General features: G+C 40.0%; 1 protein-coding gene across 14 annotated transcripts in view; it reads left to right on the forward strand.

The window, feature by feature from the left end:
* ZNF382 (zinc finger protein 382) overlaps positions 1–19,552 on the forward strand; it is a 27,002-nt gene extending 7,450 nt beyond the window's left edge. For 13 of the 14 annotated variants that reach the window (XM_032249388.1, XM_032249398.1, XM_032249387.1 and 10 more), the window contains 2 exons: positions 189–281; positions 17,132–19,233. In XM_032249388.1, coding sequence (XP_032105279.1) covers positions 189–281; positions 17,132–18,552 — 1,514 coding nt within the window. In that variant the 3' untranslated portion in view covers positions 18,553–19,233. Of the gene's footprint in view, positions 1–188; positions 282–17,131 lie in introns of all 14 variants that reach the window. The other variant, XM_032249392.1, reaches the window with a different exon arrangement.
* The last annotated feature ends 1,049 nt before the right edge of the window (positions 19,553–20,601 follow it).

Genomic DNA, 20,601 nt, shown 5'->3' on the forward strand with positions numbered 1-20,601 from the left:
AACTCCATCTCAAAAAAAAAAAAAGGAAAGAAAAGAAAATATAATTATATCATCACTTGTGTAGTGTAAGGTATTAACTTTAGTAAGACATTAATGTATACCTCATCTACTACCTTGAAGCTGTATCTTTATCTTCAAAAGTTTAAAAGTCAAACAGCTTTAGACCAAGTCTCACTTTTCATCACCAGGGTTTCACATGACTAAGCCTGATATGATCCGCAAGTTGGAACAAGGAGAGGAGCTGTGGACACAGAGAATTTTTCCAAGTTACAGCTACCTAGGTGAGTCTATAAATGAAGTCTAGTGAACATTAAATTTCAAGTAGTTCAAGCCTTTGAATGTTTTTAGGGATCTATTTTTGTTATTGTGGATAAAATAAATATAACATCAAATATACTATCTTAAACTTTTTAAGCATATAGTTCAGTGGCATTAAGTACATTCACATTGTTGTGTAACCATCACCATCATCCATCTCCAGAGCTCTTCATCTTGCAGAATGGAAGCTCTGTACCCATTAAAAATATCTTCCCTTTACCCCTGCTCCCTAGCCCTGCCAACCACCATTGCACTTTCTGTCTCTGTAAATTTGACTACTCTAGGTACCTCTTATAAGTGGAATCATATAGTATTTATCCTTTTTGTGACAGCCTTATTTTACTTAACATAATGTCCTCCAGGTTCATCCACTTCCTTCCTTTTTAATGCTGATTAATATTCTGTTGTATGTATATACCACATTTTGCTGATTCATTCATCCATCAGCGGTCAGTCGGGTTTCTTTCATGTTTTGGCTATTGTGACTAACGCTGCTATGAATGTGGGTGTACAAATATCAGTTTTACTCCCTGGTTTCAGTTCTTTTGGGTATATTCTCAGAAGTGGAATTGCTGGATAATATGGCAATTCCGTTATTAATATTTAAGGAATCACCATACTGTTTATATAGCAGCTGCCTCATTGTTGCAGTTTCTTCACCAGCACTTGTTATTTTCTATATTTTTTATAGTAGCCATCATATTAGTGATCTATTTTTAAAGACCTGAAATCTGTAAAGTGCCTATACTTGGCTGACCTTTATGCCTCTAAAATGTAAATTTTAGGTATGAATATCTCTCCCCATGCAAATCTTTTCCTCGTTTGCCTGTGTTTATGGAAATACTGGCTGCTATTACCTTACCAAGAATCTAGTCCATGTTTTGTGGGTATAATGTACATACAGATCTAAAGTGTAAAGTTCTTTGAGTTCTGACAGAAGTATAAACCCATGTTTCTCACACTCCAATCAAGATAAAAGACAATTTCATTAACCCATTAAGTTCCATCAGGCCTCTTCCAAGTCAGTCTCTCCCATTAGGACAATCACAGTTGTGATGTCTACCAACGTAGATTCATTTTGTCTATTGTAAACCTTTTCCATGTCTGCTTTCTTTCACTCAGCTTCATGTCTGAGAGATTTAGACATTTTTCTGCATGCATAAGTAGTTTGTTAACTGTGGAATAGTTTTCCATTATATGAATATACCAGTTTATGCATCTCCTGTTGAAAGACATTTGGGATGTTTCTAGTTTAGAGCTATTATGAACAAAGCTGCTATAATCATTCTTGTCAAAATATTTTTGTGGACATGTTTATTTTTCTTCAGTAAATACTTAGCAGTGATATTGCTGATTCATATGACTCTTTTAGAAACTACCATTTTAGTTTAGTAGTTTAGTAGCTAAAACTACTGTACCACTTTAGACTTTCATCAGCACTGTATGAGAATTTTGTTTGCCCCACATTGTTTTCTACATTTTATGTTCATTTTGCCCATTCTGGTCATTTTGGCCATTCTGGTTGTATATCTTTGCAGTTTTAATTTAGATTTATCTTATGGCTAATAATGTTGAAGACTTTCTCAAGTGCTTTTTATATCAGAGGCACCTGTTCAAGTGTTTTCATGTTGTTGTTATTTGTTTGTTTGTTTATTTGTTTTGAGATGGAGCCTCACTCTATCACCCAGGCTGGAGTGCAGTGGCGCAATCTCGGCTTACTGCAACCTCCACCTCCCAGGTTCAAGCAATTCTCCTGCCTCAGCCTCCTGAGTAGCTGGGATTACAGGCATGTGCCAACATACCTGGCTAATGTTTCTGTATTTTTGTAGAGACGAGGTTTCACCACATTGACCAGGCTGACCTTGCAATCGCCTGCCTTGGCCTCCCAAAGTGCTGGGATTACAGGTGTGAGCCACTGTGCTCAGCCCTGTTCCAGTGTTTTATCCATTCTTTATTTAGGTATTATTTATTTTTCCTTGAGTATTAGGAATTCTTTCATATTCTGGATAGAAATCTTTTGTTCAATGTTTGTATTACAAATTTTTTTCCTAGTTTATGGCTTGCATATTCATTTTAATGGTGTCTTTTGACGAACAGAAGTTTTTAATATAACTGGAACAGAAGTCCAGAGAATCATTGTTTCTTTTATAATTAATTATTTGATCTCTCAAACAAATATTTGTCTTTTCTAGATATAGTGAGGATAGTTCTCTTTTCTAGGTATGATGAGGATAGTTCTCTGTATTTTCTGTGTATATTTTGCTTTTATGATTAGTTCTGTGGTCCACTTCGTGTTAAGTTTTGTTGATGATATGGGGTAGAATTCGAGAATCTGTTCTTCTATATGGTTATCCATTTGTTCCATTGTTATTTGTTGACCAGATTACTCTGAGGATCATAGAGAAAATTGATCACATTTATGTCAGTCTATTTTTGGACAATCTGTTGTTTCCTTGGACATATTTTAAGTCACATTGACAATACCTCTTGGTCTTTGATTATTGTAACTTTATAATATGTCTGGAAGTCAGTTAGAGCTACTGAGGAGGCTGAGGCAGGAGTACTGCTTGAACTCTGGAGTTGAAGGTTGCAGTGAGCACTTTTTTTTCTTTCTTTTTTCTTCCAGACAGAGTCTTGCTCTGTCACCCAGGCTGGAGTACAGTGGCATGATCTCAGCTCATTGCAACCTGTAACTCTCAGGTTCAAGCAAGTCTCATGCCTTAGCCTCCTGAAGAATAGTTGGAATTACAGGTGTGCACCACCACGCCAAGCTAATTTATATGTATACACACACACACACACACACACACACACACACACGCACACACATACATACATACACACACATATATATATATATTTAGAAGAGATGGGGTTTCACCATATTGGCCAGGCTGGTCTCAAACTCCTGACCTCAGGTGATCAGCCTCAGCCTCCCAAACTGCTGGGATTACAGGTGTGAGCCACTGCCCCTGCCTATTTCTAGTAGTTTTAATTAGATATAGTGATTATAATTTTAACCATTAGTAACCTTTTAAGAGAGTAAACTAAAAAGTAGATAGTTATGAATTGTCTGCTCCATACTAGCATTCTGTAACAGATTAGCAAATGTTATGAATACATCATCTCACAACTCTATAGATATATGATTCCTCATGTACAATATTTCAGTGTTTAACAGATCCAAATATATTTAGTCTTTCTATTCTGTATAAAATTAAAGATCCAAAAGTATGTAAATTTAAACTTATATTTGATAATGAGTGTTTCAGTAGTTTATCTTACTTAGAAACTGTAAGTGATTATTAACTTAGCATGACTGTTAGGTTACAAGTTACCAAGAAGATTTTGGAAACAGTTTTTTAGGCAGATATTATAAAACAACTGTGGAAAAGCTTATTTATAAAACTCTTATTCCACTTATATTAACCTACACATATAGTATTTATTATGTTTGGATTGTTCATGAAAATTTCATCATGCATTGAACAAAACTAGCCATCATCTCAAGTTATTTCCTTTTTAATTATTTTTACAGCACATGCAAGTAAAAGGCAATTAAAAGCAAATCAAGAAAACCAGAAAAGTTAAATACATATTTTTTTTATTTTTGAGTTGGAGACGGAGTTTCACTCATGTTACCCAGGCTGGAGTGCAATGGTGCGATCTCGGCTCACCGCAACCTCCGCCTCCTGGGTTCAGGCAATTCTCCTGCCTCAGCCTCCTGAGTAGCTGGGATTACAGGCACGCACCACCATGCCCAGCTAATTTTTTTGTATTTTTGGTAGAGACGGGGTTTCACCATGTTGACCAGGATGGTCTCGATCTCTTGACCTCGTGATCCACCCGCCTCGGCCTCCCAAAGTGCTGGGATTACAGGCTTCAGCCACCGCGCCCGGCCCATATGTTTGTTTTGTTTTCCTGCTGTGTTTAATGTATATAAAATAGTGCATATCAGACAACCATTTTTACTATATGTTTATTTGTGCATTTTTCTTAAGTTGAATTTATAGTTTTTATAGTGTTAAATATAATGGTAACTTACTTGACTAGTATAGCCAAGTAGACTAAAAATGTGTGCTGAGAGATGCACCTCTTTTTCTTAAACCAACAATATTAAATTCATCTTAGTTATCAAAATTTTAATCCCAAGTCACATGAACTCGAAAGGCCTTTTGGTTAGTTCCTATATTTCTGGGGGTGTTAGGAACATTTCATTTATATAAACACTCTTTTTTCCCTTCAAACGATTTGCATAAACTCCTTTAAGGGGTTTGTAAATTAATTTGGCCAAGTGCTGTGGCTCACACCTGTAATTCCAGCTACTCAGGAGGCTGAGGCAGGAGGATCGCTTGAGGCCAGCAGTGTGAGGCCAGCCCAGGCAACATAGCAAGACCCAGTCTCTGACAAAAATGTATCCCAGTGCAATGATGTGTACCTGTAGACCCAGCTATTCAAGCAGCTGAGGCAAGAGAATCACTTAAGCCCAGGAGTTCAAGGCCACAGTGAGCTATGTACTACTGCATTCCAACCTGGGCAAGAGTGAGACCTTGTCTCTAAAGAACTAAAATTTTTAAATAAATCAATACCATCTCGAGGTAAGAAAATATCACATATACATAGCATACATATATAGACATACACAGGCCAACAGACCCAAATAGAGATCTTATAACTTTCATTCTAAAATGTTAGCCAGGAATCAGTAAAATAGTATTATACTCTCATCTTTGCTCCACTGTATATTTTTACCTGAATTGTGTTTCTGATACATGGAACAAGTTAAGGTTAGCTGTTCAATATGTGGGCTAATGCTTTTTTTTTTTTTTTTGAGACGGAGTTTCACTCTTGTTACACAGGCTGGAGTGCAATGGCGCGATCTCGGCTCACTGTAACCTCCGCCTCCTGGGTTCAGGCAATTCTCCTGCCTCAGCCTCCTGAGTAGCTGGGACTACAGGCACACGCCACCATGCCCAGCTAATTTTTTGTAGTTTTAGTAGAGACGGGGTTTCACCGTGTTCACCAGGATGGTCTCAATCTCTTGACCTCGTGATCCACCCGCCTCGGCCTCCCAAAGTGCTGGGATTACAGGCGTGAGCCACCGCGCCCAGCCAGGCTAATGCTTTTTAGCCAGTATTTGTGGAGGAGATTTTCAGATTTTCATTTTTCCTGTTATGTAATCGTATGGAAGCAGTGGACTAAATTTTTCTTTCTTTTTTCTTTTTAGATGGAGTTTTGCTCTTGTTGCCCAAGCTGGAGTTCAGTGGTGCAACCTTGGCTCACTGCAACCTCCACCACCTGGGTTCAAGCGATTCTCCTCTCTCAGTCTCCCAAGTAGCTGGGATTATAGGCACCCACCACCATGCCTGGCTAATATTTTGTATTTTTAGTAGAGATGGGGTTTCACCATGTTGGCAGGCTGGTCTTGAACTCCTGACCTTAGGCGATCCACCCACCTTGGTCTCCCAAAGTGCTGGGATTATAAGCATGAGCCACTGTGCCCGGCCACTGTGGACTAAATTTTAGGTAAATGACTAAGCTATCTGGATGTCTCCAAAGCTTGGCTAAGTCAATAAAAATATCCACTTTGTTTCCAGTTAGCCCTTTTTTCCTTCTCAGCCACAGGTAGTTGCTTTTGGGCATCACTGAGTCCTTTGAGTGCTCCCAATGTGGGACAGGGCACCTAAAGTTTAAGTGACTACGGGGGCTAGAGTGGGAAGGGAACGTTCTGTCAGGGTGGACAGAGGGATGGAGGAGTTCTGAAGGGCCACCTGTCAAAGTATTCAAGGGAACTGAAGGGACGATCAGAGGTAGTGAGAGGAGGAAGGAGGAGTAGAGCAATGAGAAAGGAGAGGTCTTACAGGAGGCAGTTTAGATAATCGTTAGTAAAGTGATGACAAGAAGAAAGGAAGTGGAGGAAGTTGACAGCACAGATACCAGCAGGGGAACATACATCATTAATCAACTGAGAAGTTCCTATGGGAGAAACAGGATCAGAGAGAGGCCTCGCAAAGTCAGGAATTTTCTAGCCCTGAGAGTCAGGAAGTGAATTCCCACTCAAAAGAAAGACCCAGGAAGAAAGACTTGTAGCCCAGCAGTTACCTTTTAAAGAAGCCTGGGCCTCTAACCCAACTTCAGTTAAACAGAGGAACCTAGGATTCTAACCCAGCCTCTAGAGTATGCTCAGAATCTAAGGAATCAAAATGTTGTACCTGCTTCAATGGGAGTTTGTCCAGAGCAACGGATCAGGAGTGCGACTCACCAATGTGTTCCCAGTCAGTCAGGAGTGAAGACCAAGGCTCGAAAGATGTGCACTTGGCGTACTGGGTAAGATGTCCAGGGGTCCAATAATGAATCTGTCCCTACAAGCTGTGTTACTATAAATACTAAAGAAAAACATTATCCTGACACTTGTGAGGCAGATCTCAGGGACTGCTACAATGGGGTTTTGAAGTAGCGGGGAGATTATTGGCTCACCTGTGAATACGGTAAGGAAGAGAAAATTTATAGTTGGGGGAGAGGGTCAGTGATGAGAAATTACTGAGTGGATAGGGTAATCTTGCTCAGCTGACCTACCAGGATTCCTACTTGAAAGCAGGTCATGGTGATCAGATATCACGTGGAGGGTTTGGTGAGGCGAGAGATCAGATATTGAGAGTAGGGGATTCCAGCTAAACCGACTTGACAGAGTTCCTGCTGAAACTGGGCCCTTTGGAAGACATGCCCAAGGACTGAGCCTCGTTGGTTGAGGTTTTATGGTGTTGTCCTGAGTCCTGGGATACAGTCTTTACTCCTAAAATGTGGCCCTTCTGGAGTCTCGATGGAAAGACCAAAGTGGCTTTGTTTTGTTTGTTTTGTTTTCATCTAGCCCAGGACAAAGCTGAATGGACCAGGGTTTTTTGTTTGTTTTTTATAGAGACGGGGTTTCACCATGTTAGCCAGGATGGTCTCGATTTTCTGACCTCCTGATCTGCCTGGCTTGGCCTCCCGAAGTGCTGGGATTACAGGCATGAGCCACCACGTGCAGCCTGGACCAGGGTTTTTTGGTCTTTTGTTTTGTTTGCCTGTTTTTCCACCCTGCTTTAAAATTTCCAGTGCATTTTAAAATATTAGAAAAGGATTGCCCCATATTGGTCTTCATGAATCCATGTTGAAGTGTACTCTCTTTTAATATCACATTTCCAGTTTGCCTATATTGGACCAAAGTTTTAATAAGGTTCCTGTTGGCACAGCACTGGAATTGTAAACTCTTTTTTTTTTTTTAATTGCATTTTAGGTTTTGGGTTACATGTAAAGAACATGCAAGATTGTTGCATAGGTACACACATGGCAGTGTAATTTGCTGCCTTCCTCCCTTTCACCTATATCTTTTTCACAGCTAAGCCGCCGCTGAAATCTTTGCTTAGTTCCTTCAGAGCTCTAGCTTTCTTTCACCTTTAGGCTCCTTACAGTCTTGCCCTGCATCAACATAGTTAACCAAGGCTTTGAGGGTGGCTTATGCCAACTTTGGGGCTCTGCTTTTTTGACTTCTCTATTCCCAGATTTTGTCTTCAATTTACAGTTGCTCTGAGCTCCAGCCTCTGATTCCCCAATACAGATGACTGTGCTTTCTCTTGGAGATCCACCCCGTTTGTACTCCCTGAACTACTGAGAACGTATACCTGGCTAAATGTAGCTCTTACGCAGTGTCGTTTCTTTCTTTCAGAGATTGCATCCACTTCAGCTTCTGGCTACTTTTGGTCATTCTTTAGTGCCTTCAAATAAGTGCGTTTTTTTGTTTGTTTGTTTGTTTTTGTTTTTGTTTTTGTTTTGTTTTGTTTTTTGCTTTTATCAGCTGGAGGATTGTTTTGATAGAAACATCTTTGTCATTACCAAAATCTAGATGTCAGCTGGGCACAGTGGGTCACATCTGTAATCTCAGCACTTTGGGAGGCTGAGGCGGGAGATCACTTGAGCCCAGGAGTTCCAGACCAGCCTGACCAACATGACAAAACCCTATCTCTACTAAAAATGCAAAAATTAGCTGGGTGTGGTGGCACATGGCTCTAATGCCAGGTACTCAGGAGGCTGAGATACATGAGTTGCTAGAACCTGGGAGTTAGAGGTTGCAGTGAGTCTAGATCGTGCCACCTCACTCTAGCCTGAGTGACAAGAAAGATTCTGTTTCCATAAATCAATCAGTCAATCAATCTAGATGTCCAGACCAGCAGTTCTCAAACTTTCTAGTCTCAGGACATATTTACAATCTTAAAGTTATTAAGGACTTAAAAGAACTTTGTACACATGTGTATGGTATTGTAACTGGCTCAAGTCCAGCTGCTCACTGCTCCAGAGGCCAAAAACATGAGAAGTGAGGAGTGGTGAAAGGAAACAACTTGATTGATTAAATGCTAGCAGATGGGAGTTGGAAAGCCTTTTGCCTCAAAGAAGCAATCTCTGTATTTTGGGCTGAGTGAAGGGGGTTGTGAAGGAAAAACATGAGGAAATACGTGGGGAGGTGCAGGAGGGCGCAGGCCTTTGTGTCTTGTTCCGATGGTTATCTTGAGTAATCGCTCTTCTGGAGGTTCAGTTTGCATCATACTGACTTTGGCCTGACAGTGATGGGCTATTCATAAACCTCCTTAAGTGGGAGGATTCTGCAGCTGGGTCTCTCTGCCTAGCTTGTTTCAAAATTGGCCCCTGGAATCTCTAAGCAAGCACATAATTAGATAAGTAAACACTGTTAAGGTGGAAGTGCCTGGTGAGAAAGTGAGAAACAGTTTCAAAGTGACTCAAGGTTGAAAGCAAAAAAGGAAAGTTTTAAAATACATTTGAGGCTGGGAATACTTGGTTACACTATTAGAAATTAAAAGAAAATTTTAAAATATTCACTAATTAACTCATTTTAAAACTACAATATAAGAAACAATAATTCCATTATATGTTTACATAAAGTCATATTTTTAAAAAAGGTAACTGTTCCCTAAAAGAAAAAATAGAAAAGTGGCATTGTTTTACATGACTGAAATTTATTTAATGTCTGGATCAATGGAAGGTAGCTGATTTTCAAATCTGATTCTGCAATCTATTAAAATATGTGGTTTATATTGAAATAAGATTGAGCCTCCCAAACTCCAAACAGGAAATGCTCCAAAACACAAAACTTTTTGAGCACCCATGTAATGCTCAAAGAAAATACAGAAAATTAGCCTGGCATGGTGGCGAGTGCCTGTAATTCCAGCTACTTGGAAGACTGAGGCAGGAAAATCGCTTGAACCTGGGAGGCAGAGGTTTCAGTGAGCTGAGATTATGCCACTGCACTCCAGCTTCTGGGTGATAGAACGAGACTCCATCTCAAAAAAAAAAAAAAAAAAAAAAACGGTAACAAAAAACCCACAAAAATTAGCTAAGCATAGTGGTGGGCACCTGTAATCCCACCTACTCAGGAGGCTGAGGCGGGAGAATTGCTTGAACCTGGAAGGCAGATGTTGGACAGAATCAAGATCACACCATTGCATTCCAGCCTGGGCGACAGAGTGAGACTCCATCTCAAAAAAAATAAAAATTACGCTGTGTATGTCAAAAAGTAAAGCTGGGCGCAGTGGCTCATGCCTGTAATCCCAGCACTTTGGAAGGCTGAGGTGGGCAGATCACCTGAGGTCAGGAGTTTGAGACCAGCCTGGCCAACATTGTAAAACTCCGTCTCTACTAAAAGTACAAAATTAGCCGGGCGTTGGTGACAGGCACCTGTAATCCCAGCTACTCAGAAGGCTGAGGCAGGAGAATTCCTTGAACCTGGGAGGCGGAGTTTGCAGTGAGCTGAGATGGCACCAACTGCACTCCAGCCTGGTGACAGAGCGAGATTTTGTCTCAGAAAACAAAACAAACAACATAAAACCTGGGGCACAAAGGCACTTTTTGCACAATCTCCGTAAAGCATCCAGAACCAGTCTGTGGTCAATGGTTATTTATCAGGAGAAAGTTACTGAAACCAGTCCCTTGTCCAATTAAAGCTGTAGTTATGGGTTTTAGAAGGTGTCAGTCAGCTTCTGGGAGTCTGCTAATCTCCAGGCCAGTGCTTGTTCAGCTGCTAGAGATAAAGAAAAGCCCTGTGGCAGTTAGAACATAATTTGTTGCTTAAGTATAGGGATGTATGATTTAGCCTTTGCCTGCCATGGTCTGAGGTCTTATTTGTAATTTGGTATCACTGGCATAAAGAATCTACTCCATCAATCTTATGATCTCTATTTTAACGAAGTACTTTATGCATACTTCATTTTATTTTGTTGTTGTTAAGTATGTGAGTTGGGGTCTCACTCTGACCCAGGCTGGAGTATAATGGTGCAATCACAGCTCACTACAACTTCAAACTGTTGGGCTCAAGTGATCCTCCTGCCTCAGCCTCCTGAGTAGCTAAGACTACAGGCACATGGCACTGTACCCCCCTTTTTTTTTTTTTTTTTTTTCTTTTTTTTTTTTTGTAGACAGGTTTTACCCAGGCTAGTCTGAACTCCTGGCTTCAAGCAATCCTCCTTCCTCAGCCTCCCAAAGTTCTGGGATTATAGGCAAGAACCACCTCACCCAGCTTATGCATACTTCTTTAATCGTCACAGAATATTGAAAAGATGTATATTCAAAGATGAAAATTTAATACAATTAATGATTTTTTTCTGCTCTATCAAGAACATTCTGAAATGAAACTTTTTCTGAGTATGCGGCAATTAGAAATGCAGTAATTATTATTATAGATTTGGTGCCAGTACTTTGATTTATGCTAATGTACCAGCATGTTATCCACTGTATTAATTGTATTTTTTTATTTTTCATATTTTACAATGTCTTGACATTTTTAAGGAGTTTTGCTACCTGGAGAGAGACTGCCCCTCCCACAGTTAGCTAATTCCTAGAGACAGTGAATAGCTTGTCAGTGAGTTTACCTTTCATATAAAAACCAACCAATCTCAAGTTCATACCCCATCCACCTCCTTTATCCAGCTCTCATACCCCAGGCCAATATTTTCTCTGCCCTAAATCACCCAGGGTCAGAGGCTGCCCCAGGAACCCACAGCCTGCCAACACGAGTCAAACGAGCCAGTCCTAAGCTGTTTTCTCTGCCCTGCCTTTCCTTTCCCCCAGAAACCCCCATGAAGGTTCTGGCCTAAGCTTTCCCTGTGCTCCTTTCTGCTTCTTGACCAAACCTGTTGCTTCCCCATGTGGCTCATGTGTAGACTGGCATTCCCCCTCCCCTCAGGAAAGGTACATCATAAAAATGTTCTTTTAATGGCACTAGCTGCTCTGGTGTCACTGAGTCACCACCATAAATTAAAATCCATGAGTATAAACGAAACACCTACCATTGCTTTTGCCCCATTTGTGCAAATACAAACACAGAAAAAAAAAGACAAATGAAGTATTGTTATTAATGAAAAATCATTTTACCCTGCATATACTCTCCTTTACCCAAGTAAAGGGACTCAAGTACTAAAAATTCATGAATCACACCTTGGGAAATGGTGGTTTAGATGATATTGTTCTGTGTGTATGTGTGTGTCAGGGTCTCACTTTGTCTCCCAGGCTGGGATGCAGTGGTGCGATCTCAGCTTACTGCAACCTCTACCTCCCCAGTTCCCTGCCTCAGCCTCCTGAGTAGCTGAGACTGTAGGCGTGTGCTAACATGCCTGGCTAATTTGTGTTTTTTTTTTTTTTTTTTGAGACGGAGTTTCACTCATGTTACCCAGGCTGGAGTGCAATGGCGCGATCTCGGCTCACCGCAACCTCCGCCTCCTGGGTTCAAGCAATTCTCCTGCCTCAGCCTCCTGAGTAGCTGGAATTACAGGCACGCACCACCATGCCCAGCTAATTTTTTGTATTTTTAGTAGAGATGGGGTTTCACCATGTTGACCAGGATGGTCTCGATCTCTTGACCTCATGATCCACCCGCCTCGGCCTCCCAAAGTGCTGGGATTACAGGCTTGAGCCACCGCGCCCGGCCTACTTTTTGTATTTTTAGTAGAGATGGGGTCTTACCATGTTGTCCAGGCTGGTCTAAGCTCCTGACCTCAGGTGATCCACCCGCCTCGGCCTCCCAAAGTGGTGGGATTACAGGCATGAGCCACCGTGCCCCACTGAGATATTACTTCTTTTCTTCTCTTTAGCATTTCAGTCTTCTGTCTTCATCCTTTTGTTATAGTCCTCTATTTATTTATTTATTTATTTTGAGACGGAGTTTCGCTCTTGTTACCCAGGCTGGAGTGCAATGGCGTGATCTCGGCTCACCGCAACCTCCGCCTCCTGGGTTCAGGCAATTCTCCTGCCCCAGCTTCCTGAGTAGCTGGGATTACAGGCATGCGCCACCACGCCCAGCTGATTTTTGTATTTTTAGTAAAGACGGGGTTTCACCATGTTGACCAGGATGGTCTCGATCTCTTGACCTCGTGATCCACCCGCCTCGGCCTCCCAAAGTACTGGGATTACAGGCGTGAGCCACCGCGCCCGGCCTATAGTCCTCTATTTATAAAAGAGAGCATTCTTAAACCTATCAGAAAAATAAAAATTATTGTTTAATATCTTTCTTTCTCATAGTTTTCACTTTCTTCTCTTTCTTTCCCTGGGCAATGCCTTATACTTGTTTTCTGCCTGAGTCTCACATCCCATTTTCACCATGAGACCTACCACCAGGTTCCAAAATCCATATGCCTGGAATCAAAGTGATAATTTCAGGATCGCGATTTCTTTCCAATAAACTTTTGTGTTTCATATCATAGTGCTGAGCATCATTCTTGATATCTGCCCACCTGGATTTGGGTGAAAAATACTAACTCATTCTCATCCTATTTCCCTGAGTACATTTTCACATCTTGTTTGCTTTTATCCCCCTTTTGTACCTTGTCTAGGACAGTAAATATTTGTTGACTAAATTAATCTTGTTTCATTAGGCCTCTCATTGGTATCTTTCTGATGTGTCCTTAAAGCATTTTCTTCACTCTGAGCTCTTGACTTTATAAAAGTCCTGCAAGCTACAATAATCTGATGAATTCTCAAATGTATTTCCTTGTTTTATATGAATGACTTTCAGATAGACTTCCATATATATACTTGCAAAGTTAGCCAGCTATGAAATTGGAGGGTACGGTAGTCCATACAAGACCACCCTTACTTCTGACACCAGCTGTAAGTTTGGGGATCCCCAAGACTGCCCTTAGATTAGATAGTTTTGTTTTTTTTGAGACAGAGTGTCATTCAACCTCCACCTCCTAGATTCAAGCTATTCTTGTGCCTTAGCATCCCAAGTAGCTTGGATTATAGGCATGTGCCACCACACCCTGCTGATTTTTGTATTTTTATTAAAGATGGGGTTTCACCATGTTGGCCAGACTAGTCTTGAACTCCTGACCTCAAGTGATCCACCCACCTCAGCCTCCCAAAGTGCTAGGATTACAGGCGTGAGCCACCATGCCCAGCTAGGTTCAATAATTTACTGAAAAGCCCCATGGAACTCAGTGAAAGCTATTATGCTCACAATTACAGTTTGTTACAGGAAAAGATTAAAATCAGTCAAGGGAAGAAGAACATAGGTGGAGTCCGGGAAAGCACCAAACATGCAGTTTCTAGGAGCCCTCTCTCTGTGGAGTCAGGGAAGCAATCCTGGCAACACTGTATAAGGTTGCATACAGAGTACTGCCAACCAGGGAAGTTCAGCCCAGCCTCAGTGTCCAGAGTTTTTATTGGGGCTCTGCCAACTAGGCCTGATTGCCCACATGGCTGAGCTCAGTTTCCAGTGCCGTAAGAAGCTGAGCTAATGCTTGCTGCATGACTCAAAGTTCCTACCCTAAATCACATTGTTACTGTTTGGCCAGCCAAAGACTCCCTGGCAAACAAATAAACTCCTGTTAGCCATGATGACATTCAAAGGGCTTAAAGATTACCACACTGAAACTGAAGTTAAAGTTTAGACATTGTGTTTGGCAAGGTTAAATTCTTTACCACACAATATTATATGTCATTTAGCTAAAAGATTGTGTTTCATTTCCTCCATGAAATACCTTGATTACTGTATAGACTATGTCTATTTCTTTTTTATGCATTCCCATTCTACTTAATGTCTATAACATGTGAGCAAACACGTCCTCTGATGTGATCTAGTAATTTGATACCTAATTCAACATTGTTTTATATGACATTTCTTTCTCCATTTGGTTAATTGTTTCCTCAAAATAAGATCCTCTCTTTTGTCTTTCCTTACTGCAGCTTGTAATGGAGGCCAGGTATTCAGCAGTTATCTTTTTGATTGTCGTATCATGCAGGGAAAATATCTTTCTCATCCATTTAGAAATCATTTACTACTAAGTTCTTTCTAGGTGTACCTGCCAATATTGTATCCCCTAACCTCAGATAATGGTGTGTAAATGTATACTCAGAATATTTTAGAGAATATTGTCAATAATATATTGACCTATAAAAATATGAGTTTTAGTTAAGAAAGCAATATTATATTATCAAATTGTGGACTTGACATAGAATGACCATGTTAAAATTCCAGGCTGTTGGAAAATATTTTGAAGTGAATGTTCCAGACCATAATTATATTACAATTTCAAACAGATGGGATACTGAGAGGCAGAAAAACTGTGTGAAACCTTAGCTGGGAGCAGAAGCTCACTTCTGTAATCTCAGCATTTTGGGAAGCCAACAGTGGGTGGATCACCTGAGGTCAGGAGTTCAAAACCAGCCAGGCCGACACAGTGAAACCCCATCTCTACTAAAAAAAATGTAAAAAAAAAAAAAAAAAAAAAAAAAGCCAGATGTGGTGGCACACACCTTTAGTCCCAGCTACTCAGGAGACTGAGACATGAGAATCACTTGAACCTTGGAGATGGAGGTTGCAGTGAGCCAGGATTGGAAGGAAGAAGAAAGGAAGGAGAGAAAGAGAGAAAGAACTATGTGAAAGCTTTAAGAAAAATTGACTGGTAGCATATAAGAAAGAAAAAAAAGAAAGACTGAAAGCTTTAAGAAAAAATGGATAGTAGCATATAAGAAAGAGAGAGAGAAGTATGGAAGCTTTAAGAGAAATTGGATAGCAGCATATAAGAAAGAAAGAAAAGGAAGAAAGAAAAAAGAAAAGAAATAAATGAAAAGGAAAGACAGAATATGTGAAAGCTTTAAGAAAAATTGGATAGCAGCATATACTTGGAGGTGTTTGAAGTTCTTAGGGAGACAATGTAACTTCAATTAGCAGTACAGATTAGTTTTACATGGCCTAGAACTGCACATAAGTGGAAGTGTATGTGTACTCTGTTTCATAAAGCTTATAGTCTGCAAAATATTTGAGATTCATTCCTGTTGTCATTGTGTATCAGCATTGTTTCTTCTTATTGTGAGGTAGTATTCTATTGTATAATACATGACACAGTTTTACCTGTTAATCTTTTCATGGATATTTGGGCTGTTCCCAGTATGGGACTATTATAAATAAAAATGTAAATCATAGATGAGTTGAATCCATCTTTAAATTGCCCTCCCAAGTACGCGTCGTAGTAAGGCAACAATAGTAAGATATACAAGAATTTATTTTTTTAAATAGTAAAGATTAATGCTCTGCACATACATTGAATAATCCAGTCCTTTACAGCTGCAATAGGGAAGCAGAATTAAGGTATGTGACTGTATTGGGAGGAAAACTCAAGCCTATTCTTCCCTAAAGCTGAAAAAAGTAATTCGGCAAATTGAAAGAACGAAGTTAGAATTGATGGTGAGGAGAATTTCATTATTGACCATCTCTGGCAGAATAGATTGATGGTAACAGCAATCAGAATACTACAGTGCCCGGGCACTGTGGCTCACACCTATAATCCCAGAATTTTTGGAAGATCACTTGAGGCTGGGAGTTTGAGATCAGCCTGGGCCACATAGGAAAACCTCAACTCTACAAAAAAATATAAAAATTAGCTGGGCGTGGTGGCACACACCTGTGGCCCCAGATACTTGGGAGGCTGAGGTGGGAGGATTGCTTGAGCCCAGGAGGTCAAGGCTACAGTGAGCCGGGATCACATCACTGTATTCCAGCCTGGAGGACAGAGCAAGACCCTGTCTCAAAAAAAAAAAAAAAAAATTCAAATACACACACACACACACACACACACACACACACACACACACCAGTGATTATATTCATGTTGGAAATATATTTTGTCTTTTAGTGTATTTTATAATTCCTCATGGGAATATGTTTTCTAGATTCTCTGCTTTCAAGCGAAAATAAATTACGGTTATATGGACAGTTAGGGCCTAGACTATAGACTAATGTTTCTGTAAACACTAGGAAAGGAGCTGGAAAAGTTCATTTACCGTGCATAGGCAAAATGGAAGTGAAGAAGAAAGAATTGGAAGCACTCATAGCACTTATTTAGGTGTGAGGGGATAAATGTGTAGCTTTTCATCTCTTCATAAATAATTTTTTTGTCATCTTGCCTACTGTTCAGTATCCTTGGTAGGCTTACTTCAGCAGCTCTGAATCCTTCATGCCAAGGACAATCCCTCTTTTATCATTCTCTCTCTTCTGCTCACTCATCCTTGTTTCTTACACCTTCTCAGTGCAGCTTATATTTATAACATGCCAAAGATACGAGTGTTTTTTGCTTCTGCCAGTTTTTCTTCATTTTTATAGTGTAGCAAGAAGTGTATTTATGTTTATACATTTTCCCTACCAAGAAGGAATTTATTCTGGCCTTTTTGTAGATCACAGTAGTGAGCTAGTCCCACCATAGTTTGTCTGTGTGTACACCCAATCCATAGCATTTACGTGCAGACTTACAGTGTTAATTGTATTCTTTTCTAGAAGAAGATGGGAAAACTGAAGATGTCTTAGTGAAGTTCAAAGAATACCAAGACAGGCATTCTAGATCCCTCATACTTATTAACCACAAAAAACTAATTAAGGAGAGAAGTAATATTTATGGTAAAACACTTACTCTAGGCAAGAACCATATTTCAAAAACAACACTATGTGAATATAAACCTGACGGAAAAGTTTTGAAAAATATTTCAGAACTAGTCATTAGAAATATAAGCCCCATAAAAGAGAAGTTTGGTGAGAGTATTGGATGGGAGAAATCACTTCACAATACTAAGCATGAGAAAATTCATCCTGCAGTGAATCTCCATAAACAAACAGAAAGAGTTCTCAGTGGTAAACAGGAGCTTATTCAGCATCAGAAGGTTCAAACTCCAGAGCAACCATTTGACCATAATGAATGTGAAAAATCCTTCCTGATGAAGGGAATGCTATTTACACATACTAGAGCTCGCATAGGAGAAAGAACCTTTGAATACAACAAAGATGGAATTGCCTTCATGGAAAAGTCAAGTCTCAGTGTCTATCCAAGTAATCTTATGGAAAAGAAGCCCTCTGTCTGCAACAAATATGGGAAATTCCTCTGCAGAAAGTCTGTTTTTATTATGCCTCAGAGACCTCAAACAGAGGAGAAACCCTTTCAATGTCCTTACTGTGGGAATAGCTTTAGAAGGAAGTCATACCTCATTGAACATCAGCGAATTCACACAGGTGAAAAACCTTATGTTTGCAATCAGTGTGGAAAGGCCTTCCGTCAGAAGACAGCCCTCACCCTTCATGAGAAAACACACATAGAGGGGAAACCCTTTATTTGTATTGATTGTGGGAAGTCCTTCCGCCAAAAGGCCACCCTCACTAGACATCACAAAACACATACGGGAGAGAAAGCCTATGAATGTCCTCAGTGTGGAAGTGCCTTTAGGAAGAAGTCATACCTCATTGATCACCAGAGAACTCACACAGGAGAGAAACCGTATCAGTGTAATGAGTGTGGGAAGGCATTTATCCAGAAAACAACCCTCACTGTGCATCAGAGAACTCACACCGGAGAGAAACCCTATATTTGCAATGAATGTGGGAAGTCCTTCTGCCAAAAGACAACCCTCACTCTCCACCAGAGAATTCACACAGGGGAGAAACCGTATATTTGTAATGAATGTGGGAAGTCTTTCCGCCAGAAGGCAATCCTCACTGTTCATCACAGAATACATACAGGAGAGAAATCCAATGGCTGTCCTCAGTGTGGGAAAGCCTTTAGTAGGAAGTCAAACCTCATTCGCCATCAGAAAACTCACACAGGAGAGAAACCATATGAATGTAAACAGTGTGGGAAGTTCTTCAGTTGTAAGTCAAACTTAATTGTCCATCAGAAAACTCACAAGGTAGAAACCATGGGAATTCAGTAAGTAATGTGACTTTTTTTATAAAAAAAAATTTTAAGTCATAGTAAACCCTGTACATGATGTTGCTTGCGATTGTAATAATATCCAACCGTTTAAGGTACTAGGATACCACATGGTATCCTACTGTTTGCCAGCCTGTAAAACACACACATATTATTAGACAAATTACATGACAGAAATCATTTAAAAGTCCAAATTTTTTATTACTAGCTTCAGCAGACAAAAACTTCCTCTGTCAAGGTGTTATAAACATTTAAAATCACATTTTCCATTTCAATACATATCTTTCTGTTAAGCAGTAATAAATAGTTGGCCAACTGACTGTGGTCCATGGACTATACAGTGAGTAGACATTCTTTAAAAGAAGAAGGCATGAGCTGTATTTCTCATTGCAAATACAAAATAAAAATTAGTTGTTACTGCCTCACAGTTGACCATGATTCTGACTTCTAACATTATAAATTAGATTTTACATATTATAAATCATTATGTATCATGTATTCTTTCATATACAGCTTATTACATTCATCATGTCCCTGAGTCTGATCATTAGTGCATGTAACAGAAGTTTATTGAGTATAGAGTTCTATTATATGATTATATCACAATTTATCCATTCTACTGTTGATGGACTTCTACATTGTTTACAGCTTAGGGTCATAATAAATAATGCTTCTGAGAACATATTTGTCTTGGTGTACATACATGCATTTCTCTTGTATATATACTTAGGAATGGAATCGCTGGGTCTTAGAACATATGTGTATTCAGTCAGATACTGCCAGACAATTCAGAACTTTCACCACATGAGATCACACTGAAGGGAAGCAGCATGTTTTATCAACATGTGCTGGTTCAAACCAGAGAATTCATGCTAGAGGAAAAAAATCTATCAATGTTATTGTGAAAACTGGGAATGTGAATATAATATATGTAGAAAGGCTTTCAGCCAGAGCCCAAATCTTCCAGACAAATGTAATAAATGTGAGATTGCTGTTAGCCACAGCTAATGCCTTATTTGAAAGCAAAAAGTCTACCAGAGAAGGAAAACCATCCAACATTTTCCTTATTCAACATCAGAGAATTCCAACTAGAAAAAAGTCCTGTGAGTGTGTTGAAATTGGAGCATGGGGAGGAATACAGTGTTTACCCATGGCCTGCATCTTACTGGTCAAGTACAAATAATGAATATGGAAAAGCTTACAGCCATCGTTCAACTATTACACTATATCAGGGAATTCACATAGGATGAGAACTCTTCACATGAAATGATTGTAAGAATGACTTTAACTGTTGCTCATTTCTTACACAACATCGAAGAATTAATACTAAAGAAAGGAAGATAAAAGGAAACAAACGGGACTTGGGATTTTTAACTCTGAGGAAAGCTCTCTTCCATGAAAGAAGTCTAGCCATACCAAGACTACAGTGCTAGCAAGTCTATGTGTAAGGCACCCTGGTCAACAGCTGGAGCTGAGCTCCCAGCCATCACCTAGCATGAGCTGCCAACCATTAAGTAAGTGAGGCCTCTTGGACATCCAGTCAAGACTTCAGATGACTGTGGACCCTGCTAACATCAAACTGGAACCACAAAAGAGACTTCAAACAAGAACTACCCGGCTGAGGTCTTCCCAAATTCCTGGCCAGCAACCAACAAAATGGTCAGGCTTTTTAACTAAAAACAATTTTTTGGTGTTTTTTTGTTTTTTTTTTTTTTTGAGACAAAGTTTTTCTCTGTCACCCAGGCTGGAGTGCAATGGCATGGTCTTGGCTCACTGCAACCTCTGCCTCCCTGGTTCAAGCAATTCTGCCTCAGTAGCTGGAATTTCATGGGCCCGCCACCATGTCTAGCTAATTGTTTTTTTTTTTGAGATCGAGTTTCACTCTTGTTGTGCAGGGTGGAGTGCAATGGCTTGATCTCTGTTCACTGCAACCTGTGCCTCCCAGGTTCAGGCAATTCTCCTGCATCAGCCTCCCAAGTAGTTGAGATTAGAGGCATGCACCACCACTCCCAGGTAATTGCTTTATTTTTAGTAGTGACGTGATTTCTCT

This window comes from Sapajus apella, unplaced genomic scaffold (assembly GCF_009761245.1).
Source record: "Sapajus apella isolate SASKATOON/1434 unplaced genomic scaffold, GSC_monkey_1.0 scaffold68, whole genome shotgun sequence".
NCBI classification, from domain to species: domain Eukaryota; kingdom Metazoa; phylum Chordata; class Mammalia; order Primates; family Cebidae; genus Sapajus; species Sapajus apella.